The following is a 24,538-nucleotide window of genomic DNA, read 5'->3' on the forward strand; positions in this document are numbered from 1 at the left end:
AGCATTTACTCCATCGAGATATTGAATAATTTGTAGCAATTTTTAAATCAATGATGTTAAATAAAGCCATATATGTTAAGATATATAAAACAATTCTATTCAAAATTAATGTAAATGGTCAAAGGTCCAAAGTTTCATCGAATATTCCTTAATTCAAAAGAAATTTGAATTTCTTAGTTTTACAAGACCTAAATTCAAAATACAATTAGTTTTTCATAGGAGTAGAACGTCGGTCGATGCTGGGAGCAGGCAGGTGACTGCCTCACCTGGGGACCTTGCACTCCTGCTGGGGAGGGTCTCAAGGCAGTACAAAGCTGCCTGCTGGACGCTGCTCCTCATACAGCTTCTGCCAGCAAGATGAAGTGCCTCCTGGTCCTACTCGCCCTCGCCGCCCTCACATGGTAACACTCCACTACTCTATGTCATTTAGCTTAAGATGTTTTATTCTGAATATTATATTGATGTACATGAGAAATATGTTTAACAATTTATTATGTAATGAAAATATACACATCAGTAACTGAGCAATGACGAAATGTAATTAGTATTATTCCATCTCTAACAATTCATGTGGGTAAAAATCTTGTTGGCTATATTATATCGAATTACAATTTCCAGAAAAATTGCTGTAATTTGTTTATAACAGAAGCAAACTATTTCCATTTTATTTATTCCGCTTTGTAAGGAAATTCCGTTTGTTAGGCATCTCATGACGGATAGATTCTACCTAATTGGAATCTAACTTGAATCTACAAGATTCTACCATGGAGAATATAGATCTACTCTTGTGATGTTATTGCAGTTCTCAGGGGCCGCCACAGTGCCAGTGTGGCATCTTTGTCAATGATCAAATTGAAGAGATCGAGGTACTTTCCTTCCCACCCATAGAAGTGGAGGGCTGTGAAGATGCAGAGACCTGCAGCTCCACTTGCGATTATGAGGTATGAGTCTTTCTCTTTACGTAAATAGATTGCTTTCATACGAGGAAGGAGATTCATTAGGCTTCTGTCTAACACACAAACACACACTCACTTATGTCTCAATACCTATAAAAGAGAATGTCTGTCTGCTTGTCCGAAGTTGTAGGTCAGACGCTTGGGACTAGCCTCATCCATATGGATAGAGGGAATAGTCTGGAAGACGGAATAATCATAGGCTGATTAGGGTCACCAAACTTAATAGGGAACAGCGTGCTATGGGCACATTCCGAGCCACTCAATTTTTTTTGTGATGAAACATAATTTAGTTTAAAAGAAACATTTCTAAAAAAAAACAAAAATGACGTTTTCTTATAATAATATATACACACGCCAGTATTTTCTCATCTCGATGAAATTAACAGAAATGTCCTGCTATGCACAACTTGTCAGTAGTCACATAAACCAGACGATTCTCCCTCAGCTTTTAAGGTTTCTCTGGTCCTTCCTGCGTCTCAACGAAAATCGGGTAACTGTTATATCAAAACTTTTGCACTGTTAAGTTCCTGCAACCGGCGATCACCACACAGTAATAGGTGGAAATGTTTATTTTTTCTACGAGAGACAGAGACAGAGGGAGACAGAGACAGAGGGAGACAGAGACAGAGGGAGAGAGATAGACAGGGAGAGACAAAGACAAGAATGGTAGCAATACAGACAGAGAGGGGACAGAGAAAGGCAGACATAGATGGATTGATGGATTATTATAAGGATTGATTCATGGCTAGATACATAGATAGAAAAATAGAGGAATGAATAGATGGATTGATTGAGCAAAAGATGGACTGGTAGACTGATTGGTGGACAGATGGATAGAGGAATGGATACGATGTGTGAATTGACGGATACATATAGATTGATAGATGGAGGGATACATGAAGAGATAGTTGGATTGACACGGAGATAAATAGATTACTAGACGGAGACAAAGAAAGATAGATGGATAGAGGAAACAATAAATGGAGAGATGGATGGATAGATGGATAGATAGATAGATAGATAGATAGACATATAGATAGATAGATAGATAGATAGATAGATAGATAGATAGATAGATAGATAGATAGATAGATAGATAGATAGATAGATAGATAGATAAATATATAGATATGTTACAGATAGATAGATTTATCATAGATGAATAGATATGTGACTTAGGCCTACCCGTCTTTCTTACCCCTATTTTTTTCTTAACTTCTCTTATTCTTATCTCATCCCATTCTTATCTTCATCTCATTCAAACATTCATCACATTTTTACCTTGCATCCTATTCCTGCCTTTCACCTTATTCTTATCTTTTCTTACTCATTCCTCATTCCTTCTTCTCTTACCTGCTCCTAGTCTCACTCTCTTTTTCTTATTTTTTTCCCCCCGTATCTTTCTTTTCTTCTATTTCACGAGTAGATAATGGTCCAGCCTTGGAAACACAAACCGAAACTCTTTCTGTTTTCCGCTTGTTACAACTTGTAATAAAGTTGTTACATCTTGGCTTAACGTGTTTATGACGTATTAATACGTTGTTACAACTTGCTATAATGGTTGTTATAACTGGTTAGGAGGTGTTAAAACTTGTTCGAACGTTGTACCAACGTCGTAGTTTCGGTGTGTGTTTGGTAGGAGGACGGACCGAAACGCCGTTCTTTCTCCATTATCTGATGTGTGGTTTGATCATCACATCCTTTAGGAAATATATTATACAATTTTGTATATAAAAAACAATAAAGTTCTTGGGTGTTTACAGTGGTCCTCAGTAACCAACAACGGCGACTTGGACACAGTGCTTGATGACGGAGAGACGGTCGGACAACACATATGCAACGTCTTGGCTCGTGAGGGACATGAGAACTACGGACCTGGTGAAGTAAGTCTTCGTTGGGAAAATATCTTAAAGTAAAAACTGGAGTGTAAATACAAAACAAAAACAAATGATTAAACAGTGATAAATGAGAGGCATCGATGGTGTAACAATATTTGTTATGAAATATAGAGGTATTGAAAAGTCAAATTTTTCAATACGGTAAATACGGTCCTGTGAAGAAAGAGTTCTTTGTACATTTGACTTGTGAGTTTAAGCAAGTTTACCGTGTGCATATATGAGGCTCGTGTTCTCTCTGGTAATGTGAATGGTCGATGAAAATTAACTCTGATCTCATAGCCATGACTAGTGTCGTCGGGAAGTTGAATTCTGTCGCGGATATAGTCCCGGCTTTCAACCTCTTCTAACGATCTGCGTGGTGTAGAGTTAGGGTACTGGTTATGTCAGGGTGCGCAAACATCCTCGCTTTCTAAGGTTCGAGTCTGTTCACAGGTGAACGAGTTCTTTGTATATATATATATACAAATATATATATATATATATATATATATATATATATTATATATATATATAAATATATTAATATATATATATATATTAATATAATATATAATATAAAATATATTAATATATATATATATTAAATATATATATATTGTATATATATATATAATATATATATATATATATATATATATATATATATATATATATATATATATATATATATATATATGTATATATATATATATATATATATATATATATATATATATATATATATATATATATATATTTATATATATATATATATATATCAAATGTAGAGGTATTGAAATTAACAATTATCACCCAAGATTCCTGGGTGATAATAACTTTCCTCAGGAAGGGAAGTTGTTAAGTTGTTCATTTAATATGTGATAATCATTCTACATTTATCTTTAACAGGTGCTCCTGTACTACAGGCTCTGCGAAGGATCATGGCAGTACGATGATGAGGAGAGCAGATTGAATATATGTTGTACCGGTGGTCAGTACCACGCCTGTGATAACCCACCACCTCGTCCTCTCGTTGTCAAGTCTCTCTAACAGCTGACGTGACACACAAAACATTTACTTGCTGAGAATGAGTCTGCTTCGTTAGTTGCATAGTCAAGGTATATTATGTTCATTTAATATTCAACAAAACTTTAATTCCGAGCAGAATCGTCTCCCGTTATGCCACACTAACCATGACAGGAGTTGTCTACGTCCAAGACACCCTGAACGTTTCTCCTAAGAAGTTAATTGATAACTAAGTTGTGTGACCATCGAATGTACATAGTAAGATACCATCGTTCGTGACGCTGCTAACAAGCTTCATCTTTATTCTGTACAAATATTTAATGTTGTAGACTGAATTATGGTGTTAAATAATTTAACTTTGATGATAAAATATCATTGTAATTGCCCATATTTTAACAAGCAAAAGAGAGGGTTACCAGTGAATAAAGATTACATAACAACAGTTGTTCCTTGCAAGCACATGCAAGTTCCTCCCATATCAGATGACCCATTTTCAGTCTTTAACTCACAGTGATATACACCGAGAGCTGTACCCCATTTATCGGGATGCAGATTAAAGAGTTTCTTTAATCAGGACCACAGTATACTTAGCAGTAGGTCAGTAGGCTATTGTGGCGGCGTTAATAACCCTCATGAAGATGGTAGGCCTCAACCCAACATTAACTAAAACAAATTTTTTCTTCGTGCAACATTGAAAGAGATTTTGGTGGGGATCTGAAGAGTCAAAGACCAACTTGCAGAGTTCATGCTCAAATAATTAATAAGAGTTAGGCATTCTTCCGTCTATTCTTGGAACATTGCTCAGTTGCATACTCTATTCTGTGCTATGTCATTCATTTGGATAAACATCAAAATGTATTGAGCTAATGCATAATAACTGACACTTTAGTTCCATCCATGAAGTTATATACTTTCTCTACTAAGATATGTACTTTCTCTACTAAGTAAGATATGTACTTTCTCTACTAAGTAGGATATGTACTTTCTCTACTAAGTAAGATATGTACTTTCTCTACTAAGTAGGATATGTACTTTCTCTACTAAGTAAGATATGTACTTTCTCTAAGTAAGATATGTACTAGGATATGCATCAGTTGATCACGTTGAATATAAAGAATAAAATCTGCCATTGACAACTGCTTGGAGAATACACATTTGGAATTAATCAATTTAGGACGTAAAATTTTTGTTACACATAAAAACATTGGAGTATGTTGCTAAACTCGCTTTTATTGGCCATAATAATAAGTTAGTTACCTTTAACATGTAGAACCGAAATTTATTATAATGATAATAACATGCTATTTATACCATGGAAGATTTCCTCTTAATGTCATATATATATGGAGAGAATTGTGCCAAGCACGCACACACACACACATACATTAATAAGAGACTACATTATGTAGGAAGCCACTTAATGTAGTTAAGTAAGCTAATGTAGCTACATTATGTAGCTATATCATGAAGCTACATTATGTGGGAAGATAGTACGAGGTTACAAGATGACCGAGACAAACTGAAGGAATGGTCCAACATATAGCTACTAAAGTTAAACACAAGTAAATGTTAGGTAATGAAACTTGGCGGAGGAAATTGGAGACCAGACACTGGGTACCGAACGGGAGATGAAGTCCTTCATGAAACGGACAGAGAGAAAGATCTAGGAGTTGATATCACACCAAACCTGTCTCCTGAAGCCCATATCAAACGAATAACATCAGCGCCGTATGCGAGGCTGGCTAACATCAGAACTGCCTTCATAAACCTGTGTAAGGAATATTTAAGAATCTTGTGTACCTCATATGCAAGGAAAATCCTTGAGTACGCAGGCCCAGAATGGATCTTGTACCTTGTCAAGCACAAGATGAAGCTAAAAAAAGTTCAGAGGTATGCCACTAGAAAAGTCTCAGAACTTATAGGCATGAGTTACGAGGAAAGGCTGCTTGAACTGTATCTCACGTCGACGGAAGACCGCAAAGCTCGGGGAAACATGATCACCACATACAAAATTGTCAGTGGAATTGACAGGGGTAGACATGGATGGATTATTTATCACGGTTATATAACCTGTGGTCCTGGGTTCGATCCCAGGCGCCGGCGAGAAACAATGGGCAGAGTTTCTTTCACCCTATGCCCCTGTAACCTAGCAGTAAAATAGGTACCTGGGTGTTAGTCAGCTGTCACGGGCTGCTTCCTGGGGGTGGAGGCCTGGTCGAGGACCGGGCCGCGGGGACACTAAAAAAGCCCCGAAATCATCGCAAGATAACGGGTGGTACACGCACAAGGGGACACAGGTGGAAGCTGAGAACCCAAATGAGCCACAGAGACATTAGAACTAACTTTTTCAGTATCAGAGTAGTTAGTAAACTGAATGCACTAGGAAGAAATGTGGAGAAGGCTGAATCCACACAGATTTTCATATGTAGATATGATTTGTACACTAGTAGATTGACGATTGAGAGGCGGGACCAAAGGGCCAAAGCTCAACCCCTGTAAGCAAAATTAAGTGAGTACACACACAGGTTTTTTCAGCTTCAGCCTGGAGTCCATACCTAGTTAAATATAAGAAAAAGTTAGAGAAGATTCAGATATTTATCACCTCAATAGTCCCAGAATTGAGAGGTATGATTTACGAGGAAAGGCTACGGGAGCTAAATCTCACCTCCCAGGAAGGCAGAAGAGTAAAGGGAGACGTGATCACCACATACAAAATTTGCAGTGGAGTTGATAGGGTGGATCACGACAAACTATTTAGCACAGGTGGAACACGAACAAGGGGACACAGGTGGAAACATAGTACCCAAATGATCCACAGAGACATTAAAATAAATTTTTTCAGTGTCAGAGTAGTTAACAAATGGAATGCATTACGCAGTGATGTGGTGGAGGCAAACCCCAAACACAGTTTCAAATGCAGATATGATAGAGCCGAATAGCCTAAGAAATCTGTAAACCAGTTGATTGTCAAGTGGTGGGACCAAAGAGCCGAAGTCTGGTTGCATACCTCTGAAACTTTTCAAACTTTGAATTGTATTTTATTAGGATTGGACTCCAAGCAGGAGCTGAATAATTTAGGATTGGTCTGGCATATGTGGTATACAAAGTTCTGAATGATTCCTTATACTTGTTTCTGAATGCAGTTTTTATGTTGGCTAATCTAGGATACACCGCTGAAGATATCCTTTGACTTGTGAGCTTCTGGTAACAGGTTAGGTGGATTATCATTATCAAGTTTTTAGTTACTATCTCTAGCCGTTTAGGTCTCCATCTTTCCTCTCCTCAATGCGGTTCCTTGTTCTCCCAGTCAATCCTTCCCCGATTGAAATCCCCCTATGAGGAGCTGGTGGGATACTAATAAAAAGTCAAAAGCTTCAACGAAAATTGAAAAAATACAAAAATATATGTTAAGTGTTTAATTTTAAGATCCAAAATGATCAACTTTTTTTTCAGAGAGAAACTCGTCAATCGTTGCTGGGAGCGGGCAGGTGGTTGCCCCACCTGGGAACATTGCACTCCTCCTGGGGAGGGTCTCAAGGCAGTATAAAGCTGCCTGCTGGAGGCTGCTCCTCACACAGCTTCTGCCAGCAAGATGAAGTGCCTTCTGATCCTCCTCTCCCTCGCCGCCCTCACCAGGTAACATCCTCCTCCACCATGTAATTTATATTTGGAAGTTTTTTCGGATTAATATCTTGCTGTACATGGGAAAAGATGTTTTTGATGATGTACTGAAAAGATACGCATCAATAACCGAGGAACTATGAAATATAATTAGTATTATTAAACCTCTTTCAATTAGTGATAATAAAATCACGCTGGCGATTATTTTAAACTATAACTAAGAAATATTGGATAATTTGTTGATTACAAAATATAAATATTTCAATTCGTTATTATACTTTTATAAGGAAATTCGGATTATCAGTCATCTCAAGCCTCATAGCAAATGTTACTATAAATAACAAAGCATCTCTCGTATTGTTCCTGCAGTGCTCAGGGGCAGTCCCAGTGCCAGTGTGGTGCCTTTGTCAATGATCGCATCGGAGAGATCGAGGTGTTTCCCTTCCAGCCCATAGACTTGGAGAGCTGTGAAGATTCAGAGACCTGCAGCTCAACTTGCGATGATGAGGTATGAGTCTCTCTCTCTCTTTACGAAAATGGGATATTTCACATGAGGAATGAGATGTATTATATTTTTTGGCAAACACACAAAGTTTTAAATAATATATATATATATATATATATATATATATATATATATATATATATATATATATATATATATATACATACAAAATTTCATGTGAAAAAAACATCAAATTCCTGGTTGTTTCCAGTGGGCTTCAATAACCAACAACGGCGACTTGGACACTGTGCTTGATAACGGAGAGACAGTCGGACAACACATATGCAACGCCTTGGCTCGTGAGGGACATGAGAACTACGGACCTGGTGAAGTAAGTCTTCGTTGGGAAAATATCTTAAGGAAGCAATGTAAAGACAAAACGACAAAAATAGTAAACAATGTTTGATAAAAACTGAGGCAACGAAGGTATAACTAGATTTGTTAAAGAAATATAGTTGTATGGAAGATTCCTGAGTGATAATAACTTTCCTGAAGAGTAGAAGTGTTGCATTAATTGTGAGATAATCATTCAACTATTTTCTTCAAACAGGTGTTCCTGTACTACAAGGTGTGTGATGGCCCTTGGCAGTACGATGATGAGCAGAGTACACTGGAAATCTGTTGTACCGGTGGTCAGTACCACGCCTGTAATAACCCACCAACTCGTCCTCCCGTTATCAAGTCTCTCTAACAGTTGACGTGACGCACAAAATATCTGCTTACTGATAATGTGGTCTGCTTCGTCTGTTGCATAGTCAAGGTTGATTATGTTCATTTAGTAAAAAGGAAATTTAAACTTGCCTCCCGTGAAGCTAACATTCACCATCGCCGGAGTTGTCTACGTCCAAGAAAACATCTACGCCTTTCCCAAGATAGTTAATTGATAACCAAGATATGTAACCATCGAATGTACATAGTAAGATATGATCGTTCGTGACGTTACTAACAAGCTTCACCTTAATACTGTGCAAATATTTAAGTTCTGTAGTGAATTATGTTCCTCAATAAAATAATCTATCTATTGTGTTAAAATACAATGGAAAAAGCCCGTATTTCGTCAAGCAGAAATGAGACTTCCCAATTAATAAATAATACATAATACGAGTTGTTTCTTACATCCACATGCACAATCGCTCCATAATGACCCTTTCAGTCATTACTCAAAGGTATGGATTCGCAGAGATGTATGTCATTTATCTTTGTATAAACTCAGAGTTTCCTTTAATCCTGGAATATGTTCAGTACTAAAGTATACTCTGCTGTTGGTCAGTAAGATGCTGTAGTAGCGTTAATAACCATCGAGTGGTTGGTAAACCTAACCCAACATTTAATCACACCAGCCTTTACTTCATGCTACATTACACCCCAATTGTGTTCCGATCTGAAGTCTATGAGCAACTAGCACATTTGATAGTCAATAATAAGATTAGCTTTTGCCATTTGATTTTAGGAACATTGACCAGTTTCATTCGCTATATTATGTTATGTCACTTCATTTTTTTTGTAAACACAGGCCCTTAGTTCCATCCCTGAAGTTCCATTCATGTTTAGTTTAATCCAAGTTTAGTTCTATTTATTCTATTCATGAACATATGTGCTACCTCACCAAATGCGTTAGTTGATCAAAATGAATGTAAAGGTTAAGATCTGCCGTTGCTGACTGCTTGAAAAATACACCTTTAGAAAAAATATATTGTGAACGCAAAATTATTATTACATACAGCAAAATCATTGCTTCATGTTAATAACCTTGCTATATTAGGCCGTTATAGTGCGTTATTTTCAATTAATATAGGTTATATTAATTAATTAATATATATATATTAATTGTATATTAGTATAGGCACGTGGTCCTGCATGTGGTGAACCTCTCTCATCGACTGCATATTGCCAGCACTCAACTCTGCAGCAGTTGTCAATACCAGCGTAAACGTGCTTGCAGATGTTCGCCTTGTCCAAGTGCGACTAGACTCCAACGGCCAGTGAGCCGTGATTGATCCAAGCTCCTCAAATGCAGCGGGTCCTAACTCGAGCACTGTAACGGTTGACAAACGCCCAGTCTGTTGACATTCACCCATTTAGTGGAAAAGATCCAGGCCTCCTGGAATGTTGGTTCTCTTGCAACTGTGCTGCCCCAGCTTCATATTTGGCACCCCCCCCCCCCCCCACTCCTTGTGTGTAGGAAATGAATTCTGGGCAAATTTTGTTTTGCGTTTGAAAATGTTAAATACATTTCCTTGATCAAAGATATGAAAACAAAATCAAAACTGTACTTACTTTAGCCGCAATGGGGTCCGGAAATTGGCGTGTGACGTCAGGATTTGGTGGTCGGCCGAGACGTGGACTCCCGGAGCCAGTCGCGCCACAGCTACAAATTATTTTTTGTTAATTTTTTGCGTACATTTCCTAATACATTTGTTTAGTTTTTCTTGCCAATCCTATGATTAATGAACAAGTACACAATATTATGGCATTAGAACATCCGTACTGTCCCAAGACACTGTGTTACATGCATCACATATGTGTCCACATATATTGCTCATTTATCCAATGTTTCACGTTCATTTATATATATTTGCGTATTTACTCACCATACACTATCACTCACAATATACATTCACCATCAACAAACTCAGAACTTCGCGAGTGTGAACTGCGACACCCAGCCAGCCCTCTCTCACTCCTCCAACATCTTACTCCCCAACATTCCTCCTCCCACCATTTTGTTATTGTTTTTATTACACTATTTACATACGATATGTATACCTATCTACATGTTATATTCACCATAACTATATAACTAAGCTGGTATTGTGTTCAAACAGCACAGTGGCCACCATACACTGCATGACAAATCACACAGCAGTCAGCAGACGACGCTACGGTACGACACCACCTCCCTCACCATAATGGCTCCTCCCAACATACTCCTCTTGCTGTTATTACACTAAATACGCACATTGTATATACCCATGTACATATGTATTCACCATAGCGAACCACTAAGCTAGTATGGTAGGCATACCTCTGAAACTTTTCTAACTTTTTATTGTATTTTACTAGGTATGGACTCCAAGATGGAAATGCATAATTTAGGATTGGCCTGACATATGTGGTATACAAAGTTCTGAATGATTCCTTATGCTTGTTTCTGAATGCAGTTTTTATGTTGGCTAATCTAGGATACACCGCTGAAGATATCCTTTGACTTGTGAGCTTCTGGGAACAGGTTCGATGGATTATCATCCCCCAGATCTTTCTCTCTATTTCACTCTTGAAAGATGGACGCGTGTTTGTGTGTGTGTGCTCACCTAGATGTACTCACTTAGTTGTGCTTTCGAATGTTGAGCTCTGGCTCTTTGGTCCCGCCCCTAAACTGTCAATCAACGGGTTTAAAAATTCTTGAGCCTACTGGGCTCTGTCATATCTACATTTGAAACTGTGTATGGAGTCTGCCTCCACCACATCACTGTCTAATGCATTCCATCTGTTAACTATTCTGACACTGAAAACGTTCTTTCTAACGTCTCTGTGGCTCATTTGGGTACTCAGCTTCAACCTGTGTGCCCTTGTTCGCATATCACCCGTGTTAAACAGTTTATCTCTATCTACCCTCTAAATTCCTCAGAAAATTTTGTAGGTAATGATCATGTCTCCCCTTGCTCTTGTCTTCCAGTGTCGTGAGGTGCATTTCACGAAGCCTGTCCTCGTAAATCATGCCTCTTAGTTCTGGGACTAGCCTTGTGGTGTACCTCTGATTTTTTCTAGCTTCGCCTTGTGCTAGACAAGGTAGGGGCTCCATGCTGGGCGGCCGCATACTACATAGCATAGATAATTTGCATTTGGAAGAAATTGCATTTGGATGTAAGAAACAACTCGTATTATGGAACCTTTATTTATGAGTAATACTTTTACTTCATGATACAACACGGGAGGTGCATGTTGATTTCATGGAAAAAATTTTGTGCAGGGTTAAACATTCGTTGTTTACAAAACTTTAAGAACTTTAAGTGAAGAACAGACGAAGCAGACGACGTTATCAGCAAGCAGTCGGTTAGTTCATCACATGAGCTATTAGATAGATTTGACAACGGGAGGAGGAGTTGGTGGTGTTTTTAACAGGGTTGGTATTCACCACCTGCACAACACACTTCCAGTGTACTCTGCTCACTGTCGTACTCCCATGGGCCTTGACAAAGCTTGTAGTACAGGTACACCTGTTGAACAGAATTGCAGAAAGATTACCGAACAATAAATGAAGCTCTTCCCTATGAAATAATCACCGCCCTCGCATCCCCCCAACACTTTTATATTTCATAGCAAATGTCAAATCTATAATTCATAATAAATATGAAATTTTCATTGTCTCATTTATTAAGTAAGGTAAACGCCCTATTTTTATTCGTTGTCTTTACTTTTACTCTTCAACGTATTTAATCAACAAAGACTCACTTCACCAGGCCCGAAATCCTCATGTCCCTGACGGGCCAGGGCGTTGCATATGTGTTGTCCGACCGTCTCTCCGTTTTGAAGCACAGTGTCCAAGTCGCCGTTGTTAGTTATTGAAGCCCACTGAAAAATTAAAACAAAAACTGTAATTGCATTTTCATGTAAATTTACCGGATCGTCCAAGTGTTCTTTCTTCTCACCTCTCACCTTCTCAACCTCCTTCTCTTTTTCTCTCCACTAATCTCCTTCCCAAAAATCCGCCGCGCCCTTTTCCACTCTCACCCATTCCTTCCAATCTCCTATTCTCTCACGCTCACGCTCTTTATCTTTCTCGATTTTTCGAAAGCTCTTCCACTCTCTCCTTCCTTTTCCTCAACTTCTCCCCCCCCCCTTCCCACTCCTTCACCATGTGTGAATGTGAGTATTAACTATTAGTGTTAGCAGAATTGAGAAGTTAGTTCTTGGACTTAGCCTTTCTAACCGTCGGTTGTCTTATGTACTGACTCACGACTTTATTTCTATCTATTATATCTACTTCATTTTGTTATTATATGCACAATATCTATTACTATACTTTGAAACACACACACGAGAGTGAGAAAGACCATAGGGATGATATTACGCCCGACCTGTCCCCTGCTACTCACATCATGTGGATGTCATCAGCGGTAAATGTCAGGTTGCCCAACTTAAGAACGGCCTTTACAAACTTGTGGAAGGAATCATTCAGAGCCTTGTATACCACATATGTCCAACCAATCCTAAAGTATGCATCTCCAGCATGGATTCCGCATCTCGTCATGTACAAGATTATATTTTAGATGGTTCAGTGGTATGCCACAAGATTACTACTCGAACTGAGGTATATGATCTACGAGGAGAGACTACGGGAGCTAAACCTCACTTCTCTGTAAAAAAGAAATGTTAGAGGAGATATGATCATTACATACTAGATTCTCAAAGAAATTGATAGGGTAGATAAAGATAATAAATTTAACACAAAGGGGACACAGGTGGAAACTGAGTACCCAGATGTGCCATAGGGATATTAGAAAAATAAAAATTGTCAGAGGAGTTAACAAATAGACTGCATTAGGCAGTGATGTGGTGGAGGCAGACTCCATGCACAGATTCAAATGTAGATCTGATAGAGCCTAATAGAATCAGAAATCTGTACACCAGATTAACAGTTGAGAGGTGGGAACAAAGAACAGAATCTCAACCCCCTGCAAGCACAACTAGGTGAGTACAATGCATTCTGTAGCAGCTGTCTAACTGCCAGGTACCTATTTACTGCTAGGTGAAGAGGCACATCAGGTGAAGGAAACTCTGCCCATTTGTTCCTACCTCGGCCGTAAGTTGAACCCGGGCCCTTAAGACGGCATCCGAACGTTGTCCGGTCAGCTACGAGGCTCCTTCTGTGTGTATGTCAGTGAGTGTGTATGATTGTGCGTGTGTGTGTGTGTGTGTGTGTACTCACCTAGTTGTGCATACGGAGGTTGAGCTCTGGCTCTTTGGTCCCGCTTCTCAACTCTCAATCAACTGTTTGTGTGTGTGTGTGTGTGTGTGTGTGTGTGTGTGTGTGTGTGTGTGTGTGTGTGTGTGTGTGTGTGTGTGTGTGTTTGTGTGTGTGTGTGTGTGTGTGTGTGTGTGTGTGTGTGTGTGTGTGTGTGTGTGTGTGTGTGTGTGTGTGTGTGTGTGTGTGTGTGTGTGTGTGTGTGTTTGTGTGTGTGTGTGTGTGTGTGTGTGTGTGTGTGTGTGTGTGTGTGTGTGTGTGTGTGTGTGTGTGTGTGTGTGTGTGTGTGTGTGTGTGTGTGTGTGTGTGTGTGTGTGTGTGTGTGTGTGTGTGTGTGTGTGTGTGTGTGTGTGTGTGTGTGTGTGTGTGTTTATGTGTTTGTGTGTGTGTGTTTGTGTGTGTGTGTGTGTGTGTGTGTTAGAGTGTTTGACAGAATCATAATTAGTTCCCTACCACTCAAGGACCAATTTATTATTACCTCATCATCACAAGTTGAGCTGCAATCGGCTGTATCTTCACAGCCCTCCACGTCTATGGGCGGGAAGGGAAACACCTCGATCTCTCCGATATCTTCATTGACAAAGGCACCACACTGGCACTGTGGCGGCCCCTGAGCCCTGCAATAGTTACCCAGAAGCCTCATAATCCATGATAACATTTCCTAACGAGCTTGAGTTGCCTGGGGACCCGATTGTCTTCATATAACTATAAACTTAATAATAATTCATGCATTAATTAATATAGTCAATTTAATAAAAGTATGAATTTCGTTAAACTGGAATAATAAGTAATTTACCAATTTGAACTAATGTAAATATTCCTGTAATTTCTAACCTCTCAATAACGTAGGCAGAATCAAGATTTTATTAATTAATTAAGAAAGTGTTCATAGATGTATATTATCATTTTAATAAATACAGACAAGTTTTTGCATACATTGGGAAGATATACATACTCGGCTTCTATGTTGTACGGAGGTATTTCCTTTTGACAAAGGTTGTTTTTATGTGTCTAATGTTTTTTGAGTGTGATTTTATGTAAATTAGCTAGTAAACGATGATGTTTAAACTGTTGATGAATTATGACAGAGGCGCCTGTTGGTATATATTGTTTAGTGACGAATAATGTTTAGTGCAGTGATATGATGGTGTAGACATTATAATGATGATGAAAAGGAAAATATAAATACAGATAACGAGTTTGAAATTAAAGACATATAATATAATTTTTTGTTGATGCTTTAAGATTGCATAAATACTCATAATGTTATTCATTATTATGTGTATGTAGGTTTTGAGGCAAATTAACAAGCATATACCAAAATGAGAGAAAATTACGGTAATTTTTTTCCATATCTTTCTGATATTAAAGTATTATAGTGTTGCTTCTTGAATGTATAATTTAAAATAATAAAATCAAAGGGATTCTACTTGTTTAAAAAAAGACAGATTATTAATAATTACATTTCGTCATTTCTAAATTATTGCTGAATATTTTTTTCAATACATTATACCATTTTTCACATGCAGCAGACAAATAGTCTATATAGAGCATAAAATATAAATAACATTTAGGAGCAGAATGTTACCATGTGAGGGCGGCGAGGGAGAGGAGGATCAGGAGGCACTTCATCTTGCTGGCAGAAGCTGTGTGAGGAGCAGCGTCCAGCAGGCAGCTTTATACTGCTTTCAGACCCTCCCCAGCAGGAGTGCAAGGTCCCCAGGTCGGACAGCCACCTGCCCGCTCCCAGCAACACAGACGTTCTTTTATCATATGAAAAATCGTACTTTATCGGTTTCCAAACCATAAAGATTACAAATTACAAATAAAATATAATACATAGTCTATGTCATGCAATTACGTCCAGACGTCCTGATACTGGTATCATTTCCTGGTAACAGGATTTTACTGCATAATATTATTCATATATAATTATAGTGGGAATAATATTAATATTATTTTCAACATACAATAAGCGTGAAATAATAAAATGAATATTTAATATATTACATCAACCATAACTAAAAGTTTTATTAGGGAAACAAATATTGACATTCCTTGTATAGCTAAAAGCAGTAATTCACATAAAGTTTACTTAATCTTACATTCATTATATACAGAATATATTCAACAAACCAGTAACTCGATGTACTGTATAAATTGGCAAAATAAAGATGACTATGATTAAAAAATATTACAGTCCATTTTCTGATCCTACATCGTGATTATGTGACCCTTTCTCCTCAAACCGTTTAATACATCAATTGGAAAATGTCATAATAAAAAGCTGTGCATGTCTACTTATCCTAATGTTTTAAATTTCAAGTTCATTAATAATAATATATCCATGAAAATAGGAAGAATATTTTTGAACATTGATAATTAAAATAAAACATTATATATGCACATATATATTAGTATATTTTGGTAGCAGTCTTTCCTGTAGACATATATTATTAAATATGACCGAAAAAGTAAGATTAATAATTCTAACACGAATTTTCTCAATATATATATATAAATATATATATATATATATATATATATATATATATATATATATATATATATATATATATATATAAAGCCATTCAGGCTTGTTCGCATATATATATATATATATATATATATATATATATATATATATATATATATATATATATATATATATGTATATATAAATATATATATATATATATATATATATATATATATATATATATATATATATATATATATAAATATATATATATATATATATATATAAATATATATATATATATATATATATATATATAAATATATATATATATATATATATATATATATATATATATATATATATAATTATATATATATATATATATATATATATATATATATATATATATATAAATATATATATATATATAAATATATACATATATATATATATATATATATATATATATATATATATATATATATATATATATATATATATATATATATATTATTAAAGGGTTTAATAATTTTTTGAATATGAAATTGAATATGTTGATAGTTGATAGTTAATATATCATAGTTGAATATGACCGAAAGGGTAAGATTTATGGTTCTAACACGAATCTTCTAAATATTTCTTACGTTTTTCTTCACGTTCAAGGGAAGTTGAAAAAATAACTCTCCAAAGTTCATTTTTACTCTTTCCTATATTCTGACGCCTGGGGATGCATTTCACAAGGTACACCTTACATATTCAAAGATAATTTTCCCTTGTTGAACATCGGATTATATAATCTTTAGGTGAGGAGGAGGATGAATGCCATAAGAAGGGGAATTAAAAATATCAATGAATATATGATCAAGGGGGATCAGTGAATAAAAGGATCAGGGGGTATTAATAGGGTCATTGGATGCCGTGTCTGCGTTGGCCCTGAGTCTTGAAGTGGGTAGAACGTAATTACGTGTTAGCTGGTTGTTGATTGCTGGTCTGGAATTCTGAATATGCAGGGCCTCGCTGATGTCCAATCTCCTGCTGTCGTTTTATATGTCGATTATTTCAGTGTTGCTTGTCAAGATGTCTATAGTGATGATCTGGTCTTGTGTGCAAGACCACATGTTCCTTGATAGAACTATGTTGTTTATGTATTGTTAATTGCCCAGAGAGACACGTTGTTGGTTTGCCTATATATATAGATCGTTTGGGCTGACAGTCCCTAAGTGGGCATGTGAAGGTATAGACGACGTTAGTCTCTCTTAAGGCGCATTTCTTGGTGTCTGGGAAGTTTTTCATAAGCAAGTTTGCGGTATTGCTAATGAAAAACTCTCCAGACACCAAGAAAAGCGCTGTAAGAGAGACTAACGTTGTCTATATCTTCACATGCCTACTGATTGATGTGGGTTACATGCCCAATTAGGCTGGGTATGGGTTAGTACTAATCAAACAAGTAAAAGATGGCACAGTGCCATATGGAACATTATGAACCTGATGATGACTCTTAGAGAGACTCGACCTTTAAAATATTCTAAAAAAATGATTCAAAACACTATTTTTTGTGATACCATACAGTAAAATAATATTCACTGATGTCCGCAAAATGTTAAAATAAAATAACTATTTCAGTTTGCCCACAAATGTAAGAGATGTATTTATAAAGTGATCAACACCGGGGTCCTCTACCACCATACTCCCTCCTCTCCCTTCCAAGCTGAGGCTTGGAAGTTGTCATCTGACAAAGTAAGCAGATGGTTACTTACTTAACAAACAAGCGTCCAGAACGTGTGAGGGAGGCCTGCTCACTGGCAGTGATGTATACAAACGCGTGCTACATACTGACACGTGATACTGAAACGTGATACATATTGACCTAAGAAATGCATACTGACACATGTGATAAAAATAACACGTGCGGGATACGGACTCATGATACTGACTAATGATACATATTAATATGTGAGATATAGAGAAACATGCTTTCCAAGGATATGTAATGTCATATGATTCATGCCGACACAAAAGAAACAGTAATATTCCTGATACGTACTGACATGATGCATGTTGACACATGATACATACTGACACACGTGATGCATTTTGACGTACGGGACACCTACTGACCCGTAATTCATACTAACACGTGATACATCCTGACACGTGGAACATATTGAAATATGATACATATTTGACAAATACGTTCTGACAAAAATTATACATATTTATTATGTGATACATACTGACACTGTGTGATACGTAATGATACGTGCTACAAACTGATGCATGATATATACGTACATGTGACTCATTCTGACACAAAACACACTGACAAACGTGATACATATAAAGAGGTGATACTTACACATAAGTGATACTTTGTAAGGAACGTAATACATACCGGACACGGGAAACATACTGATACACATGATACGTACTAACACACGTGTTTGGCCGACTTAAGCACCTCGTCGACCTGGGTTCCCAACAACTATATTGTGCTATATTTTGGGTAAACCCGAGCCCCGCCGGTACCCGATCTAGTAACTTGTAAATCAGTTCTCTTAAAGCTAAACATTATATATTAAGACATATAACAGTACTGCTATAAGAGTTACATAAATGACTGATAAAAGGTCATTAGCTTTAGTACATATTTAAAAACTTATATATGTGTTTTAATATGTAATCAACATGAATACATTTTTGTTACAGTTGAAGAAACGCCAGTTGTTGCTGGGAGCGGGCAGGTGGCTGCCTCACCTGGGGACATTGCACTCCTCCTGGGGAGGGTCTGAAGGCAGTATAAAGCTGCCTGCTGGAGGCTGCTCCTCACACAGCTCCTGCCAGCAAGATGAAGTTCCTTCTGATCCTCCTCTTCTTCACCGCCTTCTCATGGTAACACTGAAACTAAATTTCATTTAAAATAGATATATCAGTACATTATTTTGACAATTAAAATGCATTACTTAATTCTGTAATGGTTAAGTGCATTAATCGATTGTTTTATGTCGATGGTCATGATTTTTATTTTATATCATATACTGTTTACTCTGTCGAAGATTTGATTGATGGGGCGACGTTGATTCTTTCCGTATTAGAAGTTTCAGCTGGAAAATTTAACTGAGTTCAATGCTGCAGTTGATGAGATTTTTACTGATTAATGCTTCAGATGCTGAGTTTTTTTTCTGATTTAAATGCTTGAACTGCTCTTATTTTTATCGAATATAATATTATATATGATCACGACCGCTTTCGTAATTATGTATATGAACTATTTGAATTTGAAACATTATTTGTAGTATTTGGTTTTTATTACCATTTACCATTTGCTATATTTTTAAATATATATGTGTATATTATGTATACATATTCACATATCTATTTTTGTGTATTCCATTTATATTGTGTTTTTTTTTTTGGGGGGGGGGGCACAGGGGTTAAAGAATTCATTTTAAATTAGTTATGTAATTTTTACAAAAGCAATTTTACTACGAATCTTATATTATGTTTAAATACAATTTTTTCATATCAGATTCTAAATCTGCGCTGTAATCTCATCTTTGTAATTGTCTGCTAAAGTTTTTTTTTATCAATTTTTAACGTAAAGTAGTAGGTATTTTAGTAAATATTTCATTCATCCATTCTCCACTCTATGCTTTACTACATTTTTCTCTCGTTATCTTCACGTGAAGACAATTAACGATATTGTCCCAGATAACATTAGAATGTTACATTTGACTACAAACTTACGTATTTCCATTAAGCGAAGGTTATGTAACTGACTCCAGTACTTGTTGGCGTCTGGTTCTTAACCAGACGTCAGAAAATAACAACTGATCTAATAAGCTGATTAGCGGTTGCTGTTTTTTTCACGGGCTCAACATAGCCCGTGCTAAATTGGAACTTTTTGTTTCAAGTAGCGAATCTTAAACAACAAAACAGGTTGCTGTTTTTTATCGCGATAGCTTTAGTTATGGGATACAGCATTTTGCTTATTTTGAAAATCGAATGTACTTCACGGAAAAAACAAACATAAAACTGAATGACGCACAACATTCTCATATAAGTAACATTATTAATCAACAAAGCATTATAGAGTTTTATCCGACCAACTATGGGGATATTTAATAGAGTAAGATACATATAACCTGGTTTTGCAACTCTAGGGCCCAGGCGCAAGAGTGCGACTGTGGTGCCTTCGTCAACGGCCGTAATGGAGAGCTGGAGGTATATCCCTTCGACCCCATACAAGTGCAGAGCTGTGAGGATGTGGAGAGCTGCAGCTCTACCTGTGATGAGGAGGTACGACTCTTTAAATACACTTAAACTGATTTGTCAGGGTCATAATATATATTTTGTTATTAGACAGTTGCTAAATATATACATGTTTTACCTCGTGCAGAGATTAGAATTTCCGATCTGAAGACCCAATATAATTAAATTAATTCCTATATATATATACACATTATATATAAAATTGAATGCACTTGCATCCAAAGCAGTACTCAATGCTTCGTTCAACCAAGTTTAAAGTGCATCTTAGTTATTGAAATAAAAAAGTTCAAATACTTTCCTAATCAGCTGATTCTATGTTGTTATATTTTCTGTCATTTCCTGAGAGTCATTCACACTCATTCATCAAATAATTCGAATTATGACACACAATTAAAGTGTCCATCTTCTTTGGATGCGATTATGAAACAAGGAGTTTATTGACACCAAAAACCTTATTATTGACACCTCAAATACATATATATATGTGTTTTCGAAGAGGGAAATAATGATTTTGTGCGGATTTACAGTGGGCCACAATAACAAATAACGGAGACTTGGACACGGTGCTTGAGAACGGCGAGACCCTCGGCCAGGCTTTGTGTGATACCTTGGCCAGTGAAGGTCAAGAAGACGTTCCTCCTCACGAAGTAAGTCCTGAGAAATTATGAGAACAATTAAGACAAATATAAAGAGAAAGAGGGATAAAGAGACATTGCGTAAATGAGAGCTGACGAAAATAATATTACAACAATTAACAGTTTTATATTTGTTGTGGAATATAATATAGTTATTGAGTGTTTCAGTTTGTGATAATAATATGTAATTTAGATGAGAAATGTTCTTTCTATTGCGTATGTTCACTAAGTAATTCCCGTCAACAGGTGTTCCTGTACTACAGGATCTGCGATGGTCCTTGGCAGTTCGATGAAGAACAGAGCACAGCACAAGTCTGTTGTACCGCTGGTACCTACCACTCTTGTGATGTTCCACCATAATCTCCTCGTCCCGGTTTTAAGTCAGCCTAACAGCTAAAGAGTCGACCGGAGACAACGCACTGAACATCAGCTTGTAGATAATGTGTTTGTGACATTTCTCAAAAATCCACAACCAATTGTTGTATGACTTTCTACTGCAATAGTGTTGTTAAACCACTTGCGTGTAATGCAACATTTTAATGAATTAAGTCAGTAGCATCAGTAGCTATGGATATCTACATCATACTAAAAACAAATAATTATTAAAGATTACAAAGTACTAGTTATTTCTTTCATCCACCTTCAAGTTCGTCCCGTTCAAATTATCTATTTTGTTTTAATCTTTCCAAATAGTTTTAAAATTTCAAAAGTTTTTAAACAATTCGGTATAATATTCAGAATTTTCGTATGTTTCCATAATTGTCGTCATCTAGAATATCAAACAATAAAGTTCCATTTCCTTTATCATACCTTATACAAAAACTCTTCAGCCTGATTTTCGCTACACATGAACTGGTACAAAATAAGTCACATTCTCGGGCTCGATACATTCTAATCTTCTTAAAACTTTTGCTATATCCTGTTAGTCATCAAGAAGAGTGACAAATTATTTTACTTTTTATTACTTTTAGTAATATTATTATTTTGAAAGTTATAAATAATTAGGAAATTGTGGTATAAGTATTTATTTAACCAAGTGAAATGGTAACACTCTCATAATGAATTTCCGGTTGAAAATCATATTTTTTACCAAGTTATAAGAATTCGCTTTAAGTTAAGAATATATATTTGTATATTTCTTGCGCCATTGTTCAGTAAGGAGAATGGTGTCGTTGTTGCCAAGTGTCACAGACCAACCTCACACCTTAATGAATAGTCATCATCATTCTAATATTATTTAAAACAAAAATATTAATCAGATACCAGAGTGAATGGCTTCTAGAAAACACCACAACATGTATGGTTTCCTACTCTTACAAGATGTAAGTCCCAAAAAGTTAATTAAAGAATATATTTAAACTAAACACTTAATTACAAGATTTAATATAAAAAAAAATAACGAAAAACTGCATATGGAAAAAATTAACCAGCATGAGAAAATGTAATTCATTTAACTGAAACATGTTTCTAGTTACTTTGTGGGAAAGTCAGGGTTTCCTCGAATTGGAACGTTATTTGACCATTCCTCACAAAACGAATATATATATATATATATATATATATATATATATATATATATATATATATATATATATATATATATATATATATATATATATATATATATATATATATATATATATATATTATATATATATATATATAAAATAGGCACATTCCTATGTTTGTTTCTTTGGTGTAGACTGCAGTATGGAAGCCTCCGCTCCTTTCCGTGACTGTTACATCCAGAAAGGGCAGGTTCCCATTGTTCTCCATCTCGTACGTGAAACTGAACACAAAATTCCGCTCAAATGCCTCCTTCAGCTGGTGCAGACATCTGGCATAAGGTACCTGTGTAAAAATGTCATCAACATACCTGCAGTATATGGCGGGTTTCAAGCCCATGTCAACTAAGAACTTCTGTTCGATGGAGCTCATGTTGAAGTTCGCAAACAGGACACCTAGTGGAGAACACATGGCGACCCCATCTACTTGCATGGGCATGTGCCCATCTGGGCTCACGAAGGGTGCCTCTTTAGTGCAGGCTTGAAGTAGTTTCCTCAGTATTTTTCTGGCATGTCAAGATACACTCTGTCTGCTATCATCCCTATTGTCTCGTCCATAGGTACGTTGTTAAATAGAGACTCCACATCCAACGAGGCTCTTATCCCCGTGACCCGTGCTCCGCGCATTAAGTCGACAATTTCCTTGGGAGACTTCAAGCTGAAAGCACAGGGTACGTCAGGAGTCAGCAACCCGTTGAGTCACTTAGCCAGTCTGTATGTGGGTGTGGGTATCATAAGAAGAAAGGTAAAACGCCATGCAGCTTCTGAAGAGTCAACCAACACAACACTTGTACCCCCCAATTAAACTATTTTACAGAACTTCTTTTCGACGGCTCATAAAACGGAGGAAAGAGTCCTGAAAGATATTGTTGATAGGAACGTCATCCCTACAGACAACAATCAGAAAATACAGTTGATAATTTATTATAAAACCAAAAAAAAAAAAAAAAAGCAAATCTACTTATGAAAAACTCGCCAGACATCAAGCAGAACGCTTTGAAGGAAACCAACGTCGTCTATGGCTTTAAATGCCCACTTGGGGACCGTAAGCCCCAAAGAACTAAGTATATAGGCAAGACAACAACGTCTCTTTCTACGCGACTAACAATGCATAAGCAACAGAGAGCCACCAAGGAACATAATCTCTTCTCACAACCTGACCATCACCAGAGAAATATTAAACAAACATCACAGAAATCATCGATAGGTATGGCGATAGCAGGCAGCTCGACATCAGCGAGGCACTACACATCAAAAAGTCAACACCAGTAATCAACAGCCAATTAATGCGCAACTATATTATACCTACTTCAAGACCCCCGAACCAACATGGAAGCAGCAAGACGAAGTATGGGCCAATAGACCTTCTGCAATTACTTCAATTCATAGGTTCACTTATCCAATTTATACCAATTGTTTCCTGTTCTGTCTTGTGTTTGTCACCTTATCCAAAAATTTTGTACCAAATCACCTCATCCAATAGAGTATAAGTACGAAGAATGTGTGTATAAATTAAGTCTTTGAAAATGTAATACGAATTACGAAACGCGTTCAGGCGACAGACAATTAAAAAAATGAATTTCGGAGAATTGTTATTTTTATTACCACCGACAGTGAAGAAAACCATAAAAAATATT

General features: G+C 36.5%; 4 protein-coding genes and 1 long non-coding RNA gene across 5 annotated transcripts in view; 4 read left to right on the forward strand and 1 right to left on the reverse strand.

Moving 5' to 3' along the window:
* Positions 1 to 351: 351 nt before the first annotated feature.
* LOC123762607 (uncharacterized) overlaps positions 352 to 24,538 on the forward strand; it is a 37,076-nt gene continuing 12,889 nt past the window's right edge. The window contains exon 1 of the mRNA XM_069332410.1: positions 352 to 401. Within this exon, the coding sequence (XP_069188511.1) occupies positions 358 to 401 (44 nt within the window). The 5' untranslated portion in view covers positions 352 to 357. The remainder of the gene's footprint in view (positions 402 to 24,538) is intronic.
* Positions 808 to 4,007, forward strand: LOC123762825 (uncharacterized). The gene is made up of 3 exons (XR_011229755.1): positions 808 to 941; positions 2,720 to 2,839; positions 3,743 to 4,007. It is a non-coding gene; the product is annotated as an uncharacterized lncRNA (long non-coding RNA).
* LOC123762824 (uncharacterized) lies at positions 7,385 to 8,813 on the forward strand. Its single transcript, XM_045749585.2, has 4 exons — positions 7,385 to 7,495; positions 7,850 to 7,988; positions 8,197 to 8,316; positions 8,536 to 8,813. Exons 1-4 carry the CDS (start codon positions 7,452 to 7,454, stop codon positions 8,674 to 8,676), a joined length of 444 nt encoding a protein of 147 aa, XP_045605541.2. The 5' UTR covers positions 7,385 to 7,451; the 3' UTR covers positions 8,677 to 8,813.
* Positions 11,865 to 15,697, reverse strand: LOC123762611 (uncharacterized). The gene is made up of 4 exons (XM_045749222.2): positions 15,539 to 15,697; positions 14,429 to 14,567; positions 12,438 to 12,557; positions 11,865 to 12,202 (listed from the first exon to the last, which is right to left on the reverse strand). Exons 1-4 carry the CDS (start codon positions 15,580 to 15,582, stop codon positions 12,101 to 12,103), a joined length of 405 nt encoding a protein of 134 aa, XP_045605178.2. The 5' UTR covers positions 15,583 to 15,697; the 3' UTR covers positions 11,865 to 12,100.
* LOC123762609 (uncharacterized) lies at positions 19,168 to 21,955 on the forward strand. The gene is made up of 4 exons (XM_045749221.2): positions 19,168 to 19,321; positions 20,593 to 20,728; positions 21,229 to 21,348; positions 21,583 to 21,955. The coding sequence occupies exons 1-4, from the start codon at positions 19,278 to 19,280 to the stop codon at positions 21,694 to 21,696; spliced, it is 414 nt and encodes a 137-aa protein (XP_045605177.1). The 5' UTR covers positions 19,168 to 19,277; the 3' UTR covers positions 21,697 to 21,955.

Source organism: Procambarus clarkii, chromosome 27 (genome assembly GCF_040958095.1).
Source record: "Procambarus clarkii isolate CNS0578487 chromosome 27, FALCON_Pclarkii_2.0, whole genome shotgun sequence".
Lineage (NCBI taxonomy): Eukaryota > Metazoa > Arthropoda > Malacostraca > Decapoda > Cambaridae > Procambarus > Procambarus clarkii.